Source organism: Bison bison, unplaced genomic scaffold (assembly GCF_000754665.1).
Source record: "Bison bison bison isolate TAMUID 2011002044 unplaced genomic scaffold, Bison_UMD1.0 scf7180017864508, whole genome shotgun sequence".
Classification (NCBI taxonomy): domain Eukaryota; kingdom Metazoa; phylum Chordata; class Mammalia; order Artiodactyla; family Bovidae; genus Bison; species Bison bison.
The window spans coordinates 11,717,506-11,732,390 of NW_011495064.1; the positions used below are offsets into that span (position 1 = coordinate 11,717,506).

The 14,885-nt window shown below is 37.4% G+C and overlaps 1 protein-coding gene across 9 annotated transcripts in view; it reads right to left on the reverse strand.

The window, feature by feature from the left end:
- Window positions 1-14,885, reverse strand: part of ALMS1 (Alstrom syndrome 1) — a 186,828-nt gene that overhangs the window by 103,263 nt on the left and 68,680 nt on the right. For 8 of the 9 annotated variants that reach the window (XM_010829757.1, XM_010829756.1, XM_010829760.1 and 5 more), the window contains one exon: window positions 13,756-13,889. In XM_010829757.1, coding sequence (XP_010828059.1) covers window positions 13,756-13,889 — 134 coding nt within the window. The remainder of the gene's footprint in view (window positions 1-13,755; window positions 13,890-14,885) is intronic. The other variant, XM_010829755.1, reaches the window with a different exon arrangement.

The following is a 14,885-nucleotide window of genomic DNA, read 5'->3' on the forward strand; positions in this document are numbered from 1 at the left end:
TAGACATTTACAAATGATATCCCAACAGGTACAAGTATTTCATAATCCCACCCAAGTTTTAAATCAAATACCTACCTTAATCTTATCCATGAGCTTTATTTTCTGGGCTGAACCCCCCAAAATGGGAGGAGATGGTTACAGACAGGATTTCAAACCACCATTTGTCTATTTATATTGTTGAGTGGCATTTTGCTTTGCTTAGATGTTTCATGTGCTGGGTGACCAAAATCCTGCCAGCAGCTTTTAATATCTCCACCATCTAGACAGTGCCCATGATTTCCCCTAAAGACTAATGCCTAGGCATCACAGGGTCAATTGTGATGAGAAAACAGCTATTCTGAGTTGCTACATAAGCATTTTACAGTATGACAACCCTGCTCACACCCAGAGCCTGGACAGGTAAGGACCTGAGCTTAGGACTCCTGTGACAAGTTTCTGTTTCCTTTTTCTCAGAGCTCCTTTAAAAATAACCACATACAGTTGAATTCACAAAAAGGTAGCAAAATCTCCCCTGAAACACTTTTCAACTAATATGTGCTCTTCTGCTCACTTTTGACTGGGACAGAGGACTGCCTTTCCTAGGCTACTGGACACCCCATCCCCTTTCTGCGATCTGTAAGAATAAACGTGACTTTACTCCCTTGTAAAGTGTAGTGCCATTGTGTCTTCAATCAAAATGACTGAGTGTTTACACTTCCTCAAAGTGAAAGCTCAGGTGCTAACAGAGCTGTATGTCAACCCCATGTGAATGGCTTGTGCCTACTAATTCATCCAGTTATAATGTGAGTATTCTTAATTTAATACAGAAGTTATAGGCCCCACAACAGAACATATTTACAAAGCAAAAGAAAATTACATGAAGAGACAGAGCAAGTATCAAACCCAGATATGGAGAAGATGCTGAGATTATGAGATCAGAAATTTACAACAACTATGACTAATATGCTAAAGGCTCTAATGAATAAAGTGGAAAGCATTCATCAAGAATAAAAGGACAATATAAGCAGAAAGATGAAAATGTGAAGAAAGAATAAAAAACAGATGCTAGAGATCAAAAACACTGTAGCAGAAATGAAGAATACCTCTGAAGGAATTATTAGATTGCACAGGATTCAAGACAAGAAACCTGAGATTTAGCATTGAAACATATATATTACCATATGTAAAACAGATGACCAGTGCAAGTTCGATGCATGAAGCAGGGCACTCAAAGCCAGTGCTCTGGGATAACCCAGAGGGATGAAGTGGGGAGGGAGGTGGGAGCGGGTTTCAGGATGAGGGGACACATGTGCATCTGTGGCTAATTCATGTTGATGTTTGGCAAAAACCATCACAATATTGGAAAGTAGTAATCCTCCAATTAAAATAAATAATTAAAAAAAAAAGAATATCTCAACAAAAAGCTCTGAAAATACAAAACAAGGAGAACATAGACTGAGCAGGAAAAGCAGGACAGAATCTCAAAGAACTCTAGGAAAACTACAAAAGGTTTAACATATGAGAATGAAAATACTGGACAAAGAAAAGGACAGAAAAAAATCACTGAAGCAACAATGACTAAGAATTTCCCCTAAATTAATGTCAGACACCAAACTACAGATTCATGAAGTTCAAAGAACATCAGGCAGAGTAAATGTGAAGAAAAAAATCACTATGCCTAAGTATAATATAACATTTACAAAGTACAGAAAATCAAAGAAAAATAAATCCTGAAAGAAGCCAGAGAGAGAAAAATCTAAAGAGAAGCAGAGAATTACTTCCAACTTTCCCACAAAACCATGTAAACAAGAAAATAGACTGAAATATTAAAAATGTTAAGAGAAAAACTGCACCAGCTTAGAATTCTAAACTCTCCCTATGAAATTATCCTTCAAATTGATGAAGAAATACATTCTCAGAAAAACAAAAATCGAGGGAATTTGTTACCTGTAGGACTGCCATGTAATAACTTAACAGAAGTACTAAAGAAGAGAAAATATAGTTTAGAAACTATCTATATAAAGATAGTAAGATCGTCAAAAGAGGAAACAAGGAAAGGATTAAAAAAAAAATAACACAACTTCTTTTCCTTATCCTTAATTGGTCTCAATAGCTTACTCAACAAATTTCTTGTGCATCTTTTTAAACCACAATGGCATGAAACTAGAAATCAACCACAGAAAGAAACAGAGGATAAAAACTACTACACGGAGCCTAAACAATATGCTACAAAAAAATCTTTCATTGAGTCAACAATGAAATCAAAAAGAAAATAAAAAATACCTTGAAGCAAATGACAACAAAAATATAACTACACAAAATCTACGGGATGCAGCAAAAGCAGTCTGAAGAGGGATGTTTATAGCAATATAGGCCTCATTTAAAAAACAAGAAAAATCTCAAATAAACCAATATAAAAAGCAGAAAAAGAAGAACATTCAAAACCTAAAGTCATCAAAGGAAGGAAATGATAAAGATCAGAGAGGAAAAAAATACAGATAAAAAAAAAATCAATAAAAGCAACAGATGGGTTTTTCAAATGATAAAATCAAAAAACCTCTAGAAAGGCTCACCAAGAACAAAGAGGACAAAATAAAATGAAAAATAAAAGGGGGGGACATAACAGAAATACAAAAATCATAAGAATATACTATGAACAACTATAATACTTTAAGACAACAAGATGGACAACCTAGAAGAAATGGACAAGTTACTGGATATAGAGCCTGCCAAAACTGAATTAAGAAAAAACAGATAATCTGAACAGACACTCACTGGAAGTGAAATAGAATCTTTAACTGGGAAAAAAAAAAATTCCCTACAAACAAAAGGAAGGACCGAATGACCTCACTCGGGAATTCTACCAAACAACAAAGAAGAAAAGAACTTAAACCTACACTACTGAAACTCTTCCAAAAGATTAAAGGGGCAGGAAGACTCCCAAAATCATTCTATGAAACCACCACCATCACCCTAATATCAAAACCAGACAGACACACTACCAAAAAACAAAAATATAGGCCAATATCTTTTATAAATATAGATGTAAAAATCCTCAACAAAAGATCAGCAAACCAAATTCAACAATGCATAAAAAGGATCATACATCACGACCAAGTTGGATTAATACCAGGGTCACAAGGATGGTTCAACATATGCAAATCAATCAATGTGATATACCATATCAACAAAAGAAAAGACCAAAACCTCATGCTGCTGTTGCTGCTAAGTCACTTCAGTCGTGTCCAACTCTGCGACCCCATGGACTGCAGCCTACCAGGCTTCTCCGTCCATGGGATTCTCTGGGCAACAGTACTGGAGTGGGGTGCCATTGCCACCTCATGCTAAACAGATGCAAAAAATTCAACATCCATTTATGATAAAAACTCTCACCAAAGTAAGTATAAAGGGAAGACACATCAACATAATAAAAGCCACTTATGACAAACCCACAGTCAACATAATGCTCAACAGTGAAAACCTAAAAGCCACCTTGCTAAATTCTGGAACAAAACAAGGATGCCTACTCTTACCACTTCTATTCAACACAGTATTAGAAATCCTAGATACAGCAATCAGACAAGAAAAAGAAATAAAAGGTTTCCAAATTGAAAAGAGGTAAAATTATCATTAGATGCAGATGACATGATAGTCTATATAGAATATCCTAAAGATTCCACAAAAAAAACTATTAGAACTAATAAATGAACTCAGCAAGTCGGCAGAATACAAGATTTATATACATACACACACACACACACACACACACACATATAAATCTGCTGCATTATTTTACACTGAACTATGAAATGCTAGAGAGAGAAAGTAAAAACGGAATCCTATTCCAAAGTGAATCAAAGAAAATAAGCTTCAGAAATCAAACAAGTGGGGTATTGGGACAAAACCAGACATACAGATCAACAGAACAGAATAGAGAGCCCAGAAATAAACCCAGAAACCTACACTCAATTAGCCTTCAAAAGAGGAGGTTAAAAGCTACAATGGAGAAAAGACAGTCTTTTCAGCAAGTAGTGTTGGGAAAGAGGGACAGCCTCATGTTAACCAATAAAGTTAGAAGAGTCCATCACACCAAAAATAAACCCAAAATGACTTAGAGGCTTAACTTCTAGAAGAGAACACTCCCTGAAAACAAAACAAAAACACAGCAACATTTTCTTAGATCAGGCTTGCAAGACAAAAGAAATAAAAGCAAATTTAAACAAACAGGGCCTAATCAAATTTATAAGCTTTTCCACAGCAAAGAGACCATAACCAAAATGAAAATAACCTATGGACTGGGAGAAAATATCTGCAAATGATGCATCAAAAAAGATATTAATTTCTAAAACATAGTAATAAAAATCAGTATCAAACAAACAAACCAATCAAAAAAACTGGGAGAAGACCTAAATAGACATTTCTACAAAGACATATACATGGCCAGAGGCATATGAAAATATACTCAACATCCTAATTAGAGAAATGCAAATCAAAACTACAATGACCTCACAACAGTCAGAATGGCCATCACCAAAAATTTTACAAACAATAATACCGCACAAGCTGTAGAGAAAAGGGAACCCTCCTACACTGGTTGTGAGAATTTAAATTGGTGCGGCCACTATGGAAAACAACAAGGACCTTCCTTTAAAAACAGAGTTACCACATGATCCAACAACCCCTCACTTGGGTGCATGTCCAGAAAGATGAAAACTCTAATTCAAAAAGACATATAAACCTCAATTTTCATAGCAGCACTATTTACAATACATGGAAGCAACCTAAGTGTCCACAGACAGATGAAGGGATAAAGACGTGGCACATGCGCGCGCACACACACACACACACACACACACACACACGGAAATATTACTTGACCACCAAAAAGAATGAAATATTGTCCTTTTCAGCAACATGAATAAACCTAAAGACTACCATACTAAGTGAAGTAAGTCAGACGAGAAAGACAAATATCATATGGTACAACTTACATGTTAAATCTAAGAAATAATAGAAATGAACATACAAAACAGAAACAGACTCAAAGACATAGAAAACAACTTACAGTTACCAAAGGGGAAAGGAGGAGAGGAGGGATAAAATAAGAGTATGGGATTAACACATCACTATATAGAAACTATATAAACAACAAGGGTTTACTGCATAGTACAGGGAATTATAGTCAGTATCTTATAATAACCTACAATAGGAAAGAGTCTGAAAAAGATTCCATAATGCAAACATATAATGAAGATACATGAATTATTTTGCAGTACACCTGAAATTAACACAATATTCTAAGTTAAATAGAATTCCCCAAAGTTTTTCTAATAAATTAAAAAATAAATGCCCAGAAATAAGAAAACAAGTAAATGAAGGTATATCTATGAGATACTATACTCTACTACACTGTAGCTCAAACTGTGTATGGTCTGTGGGCTGAATCCAGTCAACTGCCTATTTATTTTTTGTCTTCATAATATCTGAGTCAGACATGACCCAGCAACTGAACTGAACTTCATTATATACTACTGTAAATAATTGAGTAAATTTTAAAATTCTTTTGGAGATGGGAGGGAAAATGGTAGCAATGATAAAAGAAATAAAACAAAAGAATTGGGGCTATTCTGTTACTGGAAAGTAATCGTACTACCTATGAAATGCTGCAGTGTTATTTGAAAGTATACCTGAACTGGGTACAAACATAATTTACAAATTCTAGGACAATTACAAAAAAAAAATTTTTTTTAAGAAAAACCTATAACATATATGCTAAGAAATGAGCGAAAATGTACTCACATAGATGCTCAACTAAAATCATGAAAGGCATCCACCAGAGGGCAGATAGCACAAGTAAAACTACAATCCTGCAGCCTATGGAACACAAACTGCAACAACAAAAACTTAGTAAAAATGAGATGGCAGAGGAATTTGTCCCAGATGAAGGAACACGATGATACCCCAGAAAAACAACTAAGAGGAAATGGCCAGCCTACCGGAAAAAGAATTCAGAATAATGATAGTGAAGATCATCCAAGATTTCAGGAAAACAATGGATGCAAAGATTGAGAAGATGCAAGAAATGTTCAACAAAGACCTAAAAAACTAAAGAACAAACAGAGATGAACAATACAATAACTGAAATGAAAAATACACTACAAGGAATCAATAGCAGAGAAAGTGAAGCAGAAAAACGGATATGTGACCTGGACAACAGAACAGCAGAAATCACTCCTCAGAAAAGAATAAAGAAAAAAACAAAAAATGAAAAGAAATGAAGAACGTCAAAGGGACCTCTGTGATAACATTAAATGCACCAATGTTCATTTATAGGAGTTCCAGAAGGAGAAGAGAAAGGCGCTGAGAAGATATTTGAAGAGATAATAGCTGAAAAGACAAAGAAAAAATACTTAAAGCAACAAGGGAACAACAACCAATACAAGAGAATTACCATTATCAGCTTAAACTCTGCAGGCCAGAATTTAATATATATTAAATTCAATATATACATTTAAGTGATCAAAGTGGCACAATATATTTAGGGTGATGAAAGGGAAGAACTCGCAACCAAGAATGCTCTACCCAGTGAGGCTCTCACACAGACTTGATGGAGAAATCAAAAGCTTTACAGAGAAGCAAAAGCTAAGAGAATTCAACACCACCAGACCAGCTTTGCAACAAGTGCTAAAGGAACTTCTCTAGGCGGGAAAAGACCAGAAACTTAAAACAACCTTGTACATTATACAGACAGCCGTATCAAAACCTTATAGTGAACAGCAAAGACAAAAACTACAACAGATACACACACAAAAGAGAAAGAGCAACCCAAGCATACACTAAAGATGGTGCTCAAACAAGAGACAGGAACAAAAGAGGAGGGGAAGAAAAATACCCTCCAAAAACAAACCCAAAACACTTAGCAAAATGGCAATAGGAATATATACCAAAAATGTAAATGAATTAAATGCTTCAACCAAAAGACACAGACTGCCTGAACAGATAAAAAAATAAGACCCCTATAAAGAGCTTCACAACCCAGATAATCACAATGATGTGATCACTCACCTAGAGCCAGACATGCTGGAATGTGAAGTCAAGTGGGTATTAGAAAGCATCACTACAAACAAAGCTAGTGGAGGTGATAGAATTCCAGTTGAACAATTTCAAATCCTGAAAGATGATGCTGTGAAAGTGCTGCACTCAACATGCCAGCAAATTTGGAAAACTCAGCAGTGGCCACAGGACAGGAAAAGGTCAGTTTTCATTCCAATCCCAAAGAAAGGCAATGCCAAAGAATGCTCAAACTACCACACAATTACACTCATCTCACACGCTAGTAAAGTAATGCTCAAAATTCTCCAAGCCAGGCTTCATCAATACATGAACTGTGAACTTCCAGATGTTCAAGCTGGTTTTAGAAAAGGCAAAGGAACCAGAGATCAAATTGCAAACATCCACTGGATCATCAAAAAAGCAAGACAGTTCCAGAAAAACATCTATTTCTGCTTTATTGACTATGCCAAAGCCTTTGACTGTGTGGATCATAATAAACTGTGCAAAATTCTTCAAGAGATGGGAATACCAGACCACCTAACCTGCCTCTTGAGAAACCTGTATGCAGGTCAGGAAACAACAGTTAGAACTGGACATGGAACAACAGACTGGTTCCAAATAGGAAAAGGAGTACGTCAAGGCTGTATCTTGTCACCCTGCTTATTTAACTTAAATGCAGAGTACATCGTGAGAAACACTGGACTGGAAAAACCACAAGCTGGAATCTAGATTGCTGGGAGAAATATCAATAACCTCAGATATGCAGATGACACGACCTTTATGGCAGAAAGTGAAGAGGAACTAAAAAGCCTCTTGATAAAGGTGAAAGAGGAGAGTGAAAAAGTTGGCTTAAAGCTCAACATTCAGAAAACTAAGATCATGGCATCTGGTCCCACCACTTCATGGGAAATAGATGGGGAAACAGTGGAAACAGTGTCAGACATTATTTTTGGAGGCTCCAAAATCACTGCAGATGGTGATTGCAGCCATGAAATTAAAAGACGCTTACTCCTTGGAAGGAAAGTTATGACCAACCTACATAGCATATTCAAAAGCAGAGACATTACTTTGCCAACAAAGGTCTGTCTAGTCAAGGCTATGGTTTTTCCTGTGGTCATGTATGGATGTGAGAGTTGGACTGTGAAGAAGGCTGAGTGCCAAAGAATTGATGCTTTTGAACTGTGGTGTTGGAGAAGACTCTTAAGAGTCCCTTGGACTGCAAGGAGATCCAAACAGACCATCCTAAAGGAGATCAGTCCTGGGTGTTCATTGGAAGGAATGATGCTGAAGCTGAAACTCCCAATACTTTGGCCAGAGTTGACTCACTGGAAAAGACTCTGATGCTGGGAGGGATTGGGGGCAGGAGGAGAAGGGGACAACTGCCAGGAGCAGGAGCTCCGCCCATGGCAAAGGTCATGAGGAAGGAGGCTCGGCATACGCAAAGGCGGGATCGAGTCTCAGGAGTCCCCCTGGAAATCCTCGAGCATCTACCCCCAAAACCAGAGTCTGCCTACTTTCTGCTTTGTGCTCTCGCCTACACCTCTGACTTTATGGGGGGGCTGTCCCCCACTACCTCTCTCTGAAAAAAGAGTTAACTTATAGCTCCAGTTAATAAAGTTCCTAGGTGTGACAGTGTTTCAACCTACAAACTCCTTTGGAAGTCCTCTAGCCTGCCTGAATAGGTTTTTCCGGCCACATGTGATTGCTCAGAGCCTCCCAACTGTGAGAGGCATGAGATGTTCTAAACTGTCTAAGTACAGATTCCTTTGAGCAGTTAAAAGATTGATTAGAAATTGTATTGGTGAAGGGTTTTTCACTTGTTGCGCCAATGTTTGCTGCTAGGTCTCCATATCCCTTACCTGCTGTGTCCCTGGCAGTGTATTGATTAATATAATTGGTGTAAGTAGTAGCTTTAATGTTTGTAACCTGGGACCCTTGAGTTAATTCTTTTTCTTGTTACAGCCCACCACACCTTTGCCCTATAGGAATGCAACTTTAATGCTTTTGGAGGGTGGCGCCTGACTAATCACCTTTAGAGAAAAATAAGTTTTCTGAAGAAAGGGTCTTAAAATGTTAACAGGCCTCTGGGCCAGAAGATGATGCAAATCACCTAAACTTTTGCATATGATAAGTGTGCAGGAAGAAAGCCTGGCTTACTGCATGACTCTACCCCTTCCCCCATTATCCTCTATGCATAACTTAAGGTATAAAAACTACTTTGGAAAATAAAGTGCAGCCCTTGTTCACTGAAACTTGGTCTCCCCATGTCGTTCTTTCTCTCACCTTCTGGCTGAATTATTCAGCCTCTTTTCTCCACTGAATTTCCTCACTGAGCTATCCTCGTTCTATTATTCTTTATATCTTTGATGAATATTTAAATAAATAGGTTGCCGATGCCGTCTCTCCTTCGAATACCCTGGATCAGCCGGGGCTGGACCCCGGCAGACGACAGAGGATGAGATGGCTGGATGGCATCACCGACTCGATGTACATTAGTTTGAGTGAACTCCAGGAGTTGGTGATGGACAGGGAGGCCTGGCATGCTGTGATTCGCAGGGTTGCAGAGAATCGGACACGACTGAGCAACTGAACTGAACTGAACTGAAAAGTTGTCTATAAGAAACCCACTTCAGGGACTTCCTTGCTGGCACATTAGATAAGAATTCGCCTGCCGATGCAGGGCACACAGGTTCAATCCCCCATCCAGGAACATCCCACAAGCCAAGGAGCAACAAAGCCCATGCGCCACAACTACTGAAGCCTATGCTCTGCAATGAGAGTAGCTCCCACTCTCTACAACTAGACAAAGTCTGTGTGAAGCAACAAAGACCCAGCACAGCCAAAAATAAATAATTATTAAAAAAAAAGAGAGAGAGAGACCTCACTTCAGACATAGGGATATGTACACACTGAAAGTGAAGGGAAGGAAAAACGTATTCCAGGCTAATGGAACTCTAAAGGGTGGAGTTGCAATGCTCTTATCAGACAAAACAGACTTTAAATCAAGGACTACTAAAACAAAGGTCACTACATAATAATCAAGGGACCAATGCAAGAATTAAGATATAACAATTATAAATATATATGCATCCAACACAGGAGCACCTCAATATATATAGCAAACACTAACAGCCATGAAGGGAGAATCAATAGTAACACAACAATAGTGGGAGACTTTGTAACACCCCACTTTCATCAATGCACAGACCATCCAGAGAGAAATCAATAAGGAAACACAAGCCTTAAATGATACATGAAATCAGATGGATTTGATAATTATAGAGCATTCTATCCCAAAGAAGCAGAATAAACATTCCTTTCATGTCCACACAGAATAGCCTCAGTAATGATCACAATCTGCACTACAAAGGGAGCTGTGGGTAAATTTTAGAGGACTCAAGTTATATCAAGCATCTTTTCCAACCACAACTGAGATTAAAAATAAACTACAAGAAAAAGAAACTATAAAACAACAGAAACAGGTGGAGACTGAACAGTTTGCTAATAAACAGCCAATGGATCACTGAAGAAATCAAAGAGGAACTCAGCGGCTTCCCTGGTAGTCCAGTTGTTATGAATCTGTCTGCCAATGCAAGGGACATGGGTTTGATCTCTGGTCCAGGAAGATACCACATGCTGCACAGCAACTAAGCCCGTGAGCCACAATCAGTGAGTCTGCACTCTAGAACCCGAAAGCGGGAACCACTGAGCCCATGTGCTGCAACTATTGCTCTGCGACGAGAAGCCACCACTCTGCAATGAAGAGTGGCCCTCGCTTGTTGCAACTAGTGAAAGCCTGCACTCAGCAACAAAGACCCAGTCCATCAAAATAAATAACTTTTTTTTTAAAAGAACTCAAAAAATACGTAGAGACAAGTGAAAATGAAATCACTGCAACCCAAAATCTGTGCAGTGCTGCAAAAGGAGTTTTAAAAGGGAACTTTACAGCAATACAATCTTATCTTAAAAAAACAAAAAATCTGAAATAACCTAACCTCACACCTGAAACAACTAGAGAAAGAAGAAACAAAACATAAAATTAGTAGGAGGAAAGAAGTCATAGAGATCAGAGCAGAAATAAATGAAACAACAGCAAAGATACATGAAGCTAAAAGCTAGTTCTTTGAAAAGATAAACGAAATCGATTAACCTTTACTACTGCTGCTGCTGGTAAGTCGCTTCAGTGGTGTCTGACTCTGTGTGACCCCACAGACGGCAGCCCACCAGGCTCTGCCGTCCCTGGGATTCTCCAGACAAGAACACTGGAGTGGGTTGCCATCTCCTTCTCCAATGCATTAAAGTGAAAAGTGAAAGTGAAGTCACTCATTCGTGTCTGACTCTTTGTGATCCCATGGACTTCAGCCTACCAGGTTCCTCCGTCCATGGGATTTTCCAGGCAAGAGTACTGGAGTGGGGTGCCTTCGCCTTCTCCAAACCTTTACTAGACTCATCAATTAAAAAACAGAGAGGATTCCAATCAATAAAATCAGAGATGAAAAAGGATAAGTTACAAATGACACCACAGATATACAAAGGATCATAAGAGACTTTTACCAGCAACTGTATACAAATAAAATGGACAACCTGAAAGAAATGGACAAATTCTTAGAAAGGTACAATCAGAGTTGGACTGTGAAGAAAGCTGAGCACCGAACAATTGATGCTTTTGGACTGTGGTGTTGGACAAGACTCTTGAGAGTCCCTTGGACTGCAAGGAGATCCAACCAGTCCATCCTAAAGGAGATCAGTCCTGAGTGTTCTTTGGAAGGACTGATGCTAAAGCTGAAACTCCAGTACTTTGGCCACCTCATGTGAAGAGCTGACTCACTGGAAAAGACTCTGATGCTGGGAGGGATTGGGGGCAGGAGGAGAAGGGGACAACAGAGGATGGGATGGCTAGATGGCATCACTGATTCGATGGACATGAGTTTGAGTGAACTCCGGGAACTGGTGATGGACAGGGAGGCCTGGCATTTTGCAATTCATGGGGTTGCAAAGAGCAGGACACGACTGAGCGACTGAACTGACTGAACTGAACTGAAGGGAAACAAAAGCAAAGATAAGCAAATGGACTACATCAAACTAAAAAGTTACCACACAGCAAAGGGAACTACCAATAAAACAAAAAGGCAGCCTACTGAATAGTAGGTATCTGCAAACAATGAATGTATCTAACAAGGGATTAATATCCAACATATACAAAGAATTCATACAACTCAATTAAAAAATTCAGACAACTCAGTGAAAAAATGGGCAAAGGATTTGAATGACATTTTCGTAAAAAAAGACACATAGATGGCTAACAGACACACAAAACAATGCTCAACATCACTAATCATCAGGGAAATGTAAATTTTAAAAAGTCACTAAAATATCAACTCATACTTGTTAGAATGGTTATGAAAAGGACAACGTGTAAGACGTGTTGATGAGGATATGAAGAAAAAGGAACACTTGCACACTGTTGTTGGGAATGTAAATTGGTGCAGCCACTATGGAAAACAGTATGGAGGTTCCTCACAAAATTAAAAATATAACCAAAATCACATGAGCCATCAATTAACTTATGTGTATTTTTCCAAAGAAAATGAAACACTAATTCAAAAAGATATATGCACCCCTATATCCATTTCATCATTATTTCTAATAGTCAAGATATGGAAGTAATCTAAGTATGTACATACATATACACCACATGGTTAATATACCATAAAAAAGAATGAAATCTTGCCATTTGAAACAACATGGATGGACTTAGAGGGTACTACAGTAAGTAAAATAAGTCAAAGACAGACTAATACTGTATGATTTCGATTACATGGGGAATCTAAAAAATAAATGGACAGACGTAACAAGACAGAAATAGTCTCATGGACAGAACAAACAAGTGGTTGCCAGAGGGAACCACTGGCAGGAAGGGAAGAGCAAAATAGGTGAGGAAGGCTAAGATGTACAAAATAAATGAGTCATGGGGATGAAATGTACAACATAGAGGGAATATATCAGCGTGTAAAATTAAAATCCAATCTAATTTATACTTTAAAAAACTGATAACCTTTTCAAAACTGATGAGCTATGTAAAACTAAAATCCAATCTAATTCATAGTTTCAAAAACTGATAACCTTTCCAAAATTGATGAGCCAAATAATTATGCTATTATCACTGACAATTTTCTAAGACACTGTATGAATTAAGTCATTAAGTGTACATATCTGATAGCTATATCAATTTTTATAGAATTAATAATAGCAGTTATCGATTTAAAATAGATAACAACAGGTCCTACTGTATAGCACAGGGGAACTCTGCTCAATGTTGTGTGGCAGCCTGGATGGGAGGGGAGTTTGGGGAAGAATGGATACATGTACACAACACTGTTAACTGGCTATACTTCAATATAAAATTAAAAGTTAAAATAGTAACAGTTGTCAATTATTGAGTACTACCTAGATATCACACACCCCAGCATTTTATAGGCATTATCTCATGTAAGCCATAGCAAAACCCTGTAAGAGAGATATGTCCCATTACTATTCATAATAGCAGACAAAATCTATAGAATCAAATTCTTAAATCTTAACTTTTGAAGACTTAAGACTCCCAACACTTTAGCCAAAGACTATCAGTGACTCAGCAGGAGTCATCAATGCCCAGGTAAGAGATTCAAATTACACACCCTTTCTGTCACATTTTGTCTCTTAATTTTTAGATTTCTTTTATACCTTGGACAAGTCAGTTGTTCTCCCTTGACCAAACAACTTTGCTTTGATCTCTTCTACTTTTCTCCTGTCATCTTCATTTAATTCTGAAATGGAGTAGCCATAGTCATGAGCCATATTAAACTTCAGATTCCAGGCTGGAGAGAAAAGATAAAAGCATTCGAGACAATACAGTGCAAAACTATCAGTGATTACAAGAGCAGAGATCATCATCAATATAGCCAATTTAATGCCTACCACAGTGCTTAGTAAACAGTGTGCGCTCTCAGTTTTATAACAAACTATTCGAAGTTCTTGAGAGAGATAACTTCACTGAAAAGTCAGATTTAAAAACAAATAAAAACATATTCTACAGACATTTCTCCAATGAGGCCACTTGAAATATAGTATTTAGCCTATTTCATCTTAATCTTCCTTCCAATCAAAAGAGTCCCTTTGTCTCCCTTATTAGCTCCTGCTACAGTCTTTGCCACTTCCACAGTTGTTAATATTTTAAAATAATAAATAAAACCTGGGAGTTTCTGGAGAATCAAAATAAGCACAAATGATCAAAAAAATGGCATAGGAAGCTGACCTCAAGAGATTTCCAGGTAGACCTGAATTGCTTAAAAGTTGCCTTCTAAAATATATTTATTTGCCATGTTATTGTAAAGATTTTTTTTTCTTTTTTAATGGAATTCTACAATTTAGAGATTAATGGAATTTAACTCTAACCCAAGTTTTAGTGTTAAATACTTTCATTCAGTTTTTCCTAATGTCTATCTAAGATCTGCTTTAAGAATCTTAATAGAGAAGGGGATAGAAAATATACGTAAGTTTTATGAAACACAGTGACTTAGAGAGTCAAATACTCTAATGAGTATTTCATTGCCTCCACAATGAGGACAGTACAAAGAAAAGATTAGGAAAACATTCAAGCTTTAGGAGTTTGAAAACCCAAATTTTCTTACTTTTCTACAGACATCAGAACTTACAGTTCCTTAAGACCTCAAACTAGCACTATTAATACTGTGACTTCATTATTGGTTAAATGAGTTTATTCTGGGTTGTCAGTAGATAATGCAATCATTTTAACAGTTCTACAAGAACAGTTCTACAGGAAAATTACCTAGAGCATCAAATATTTAACTTTA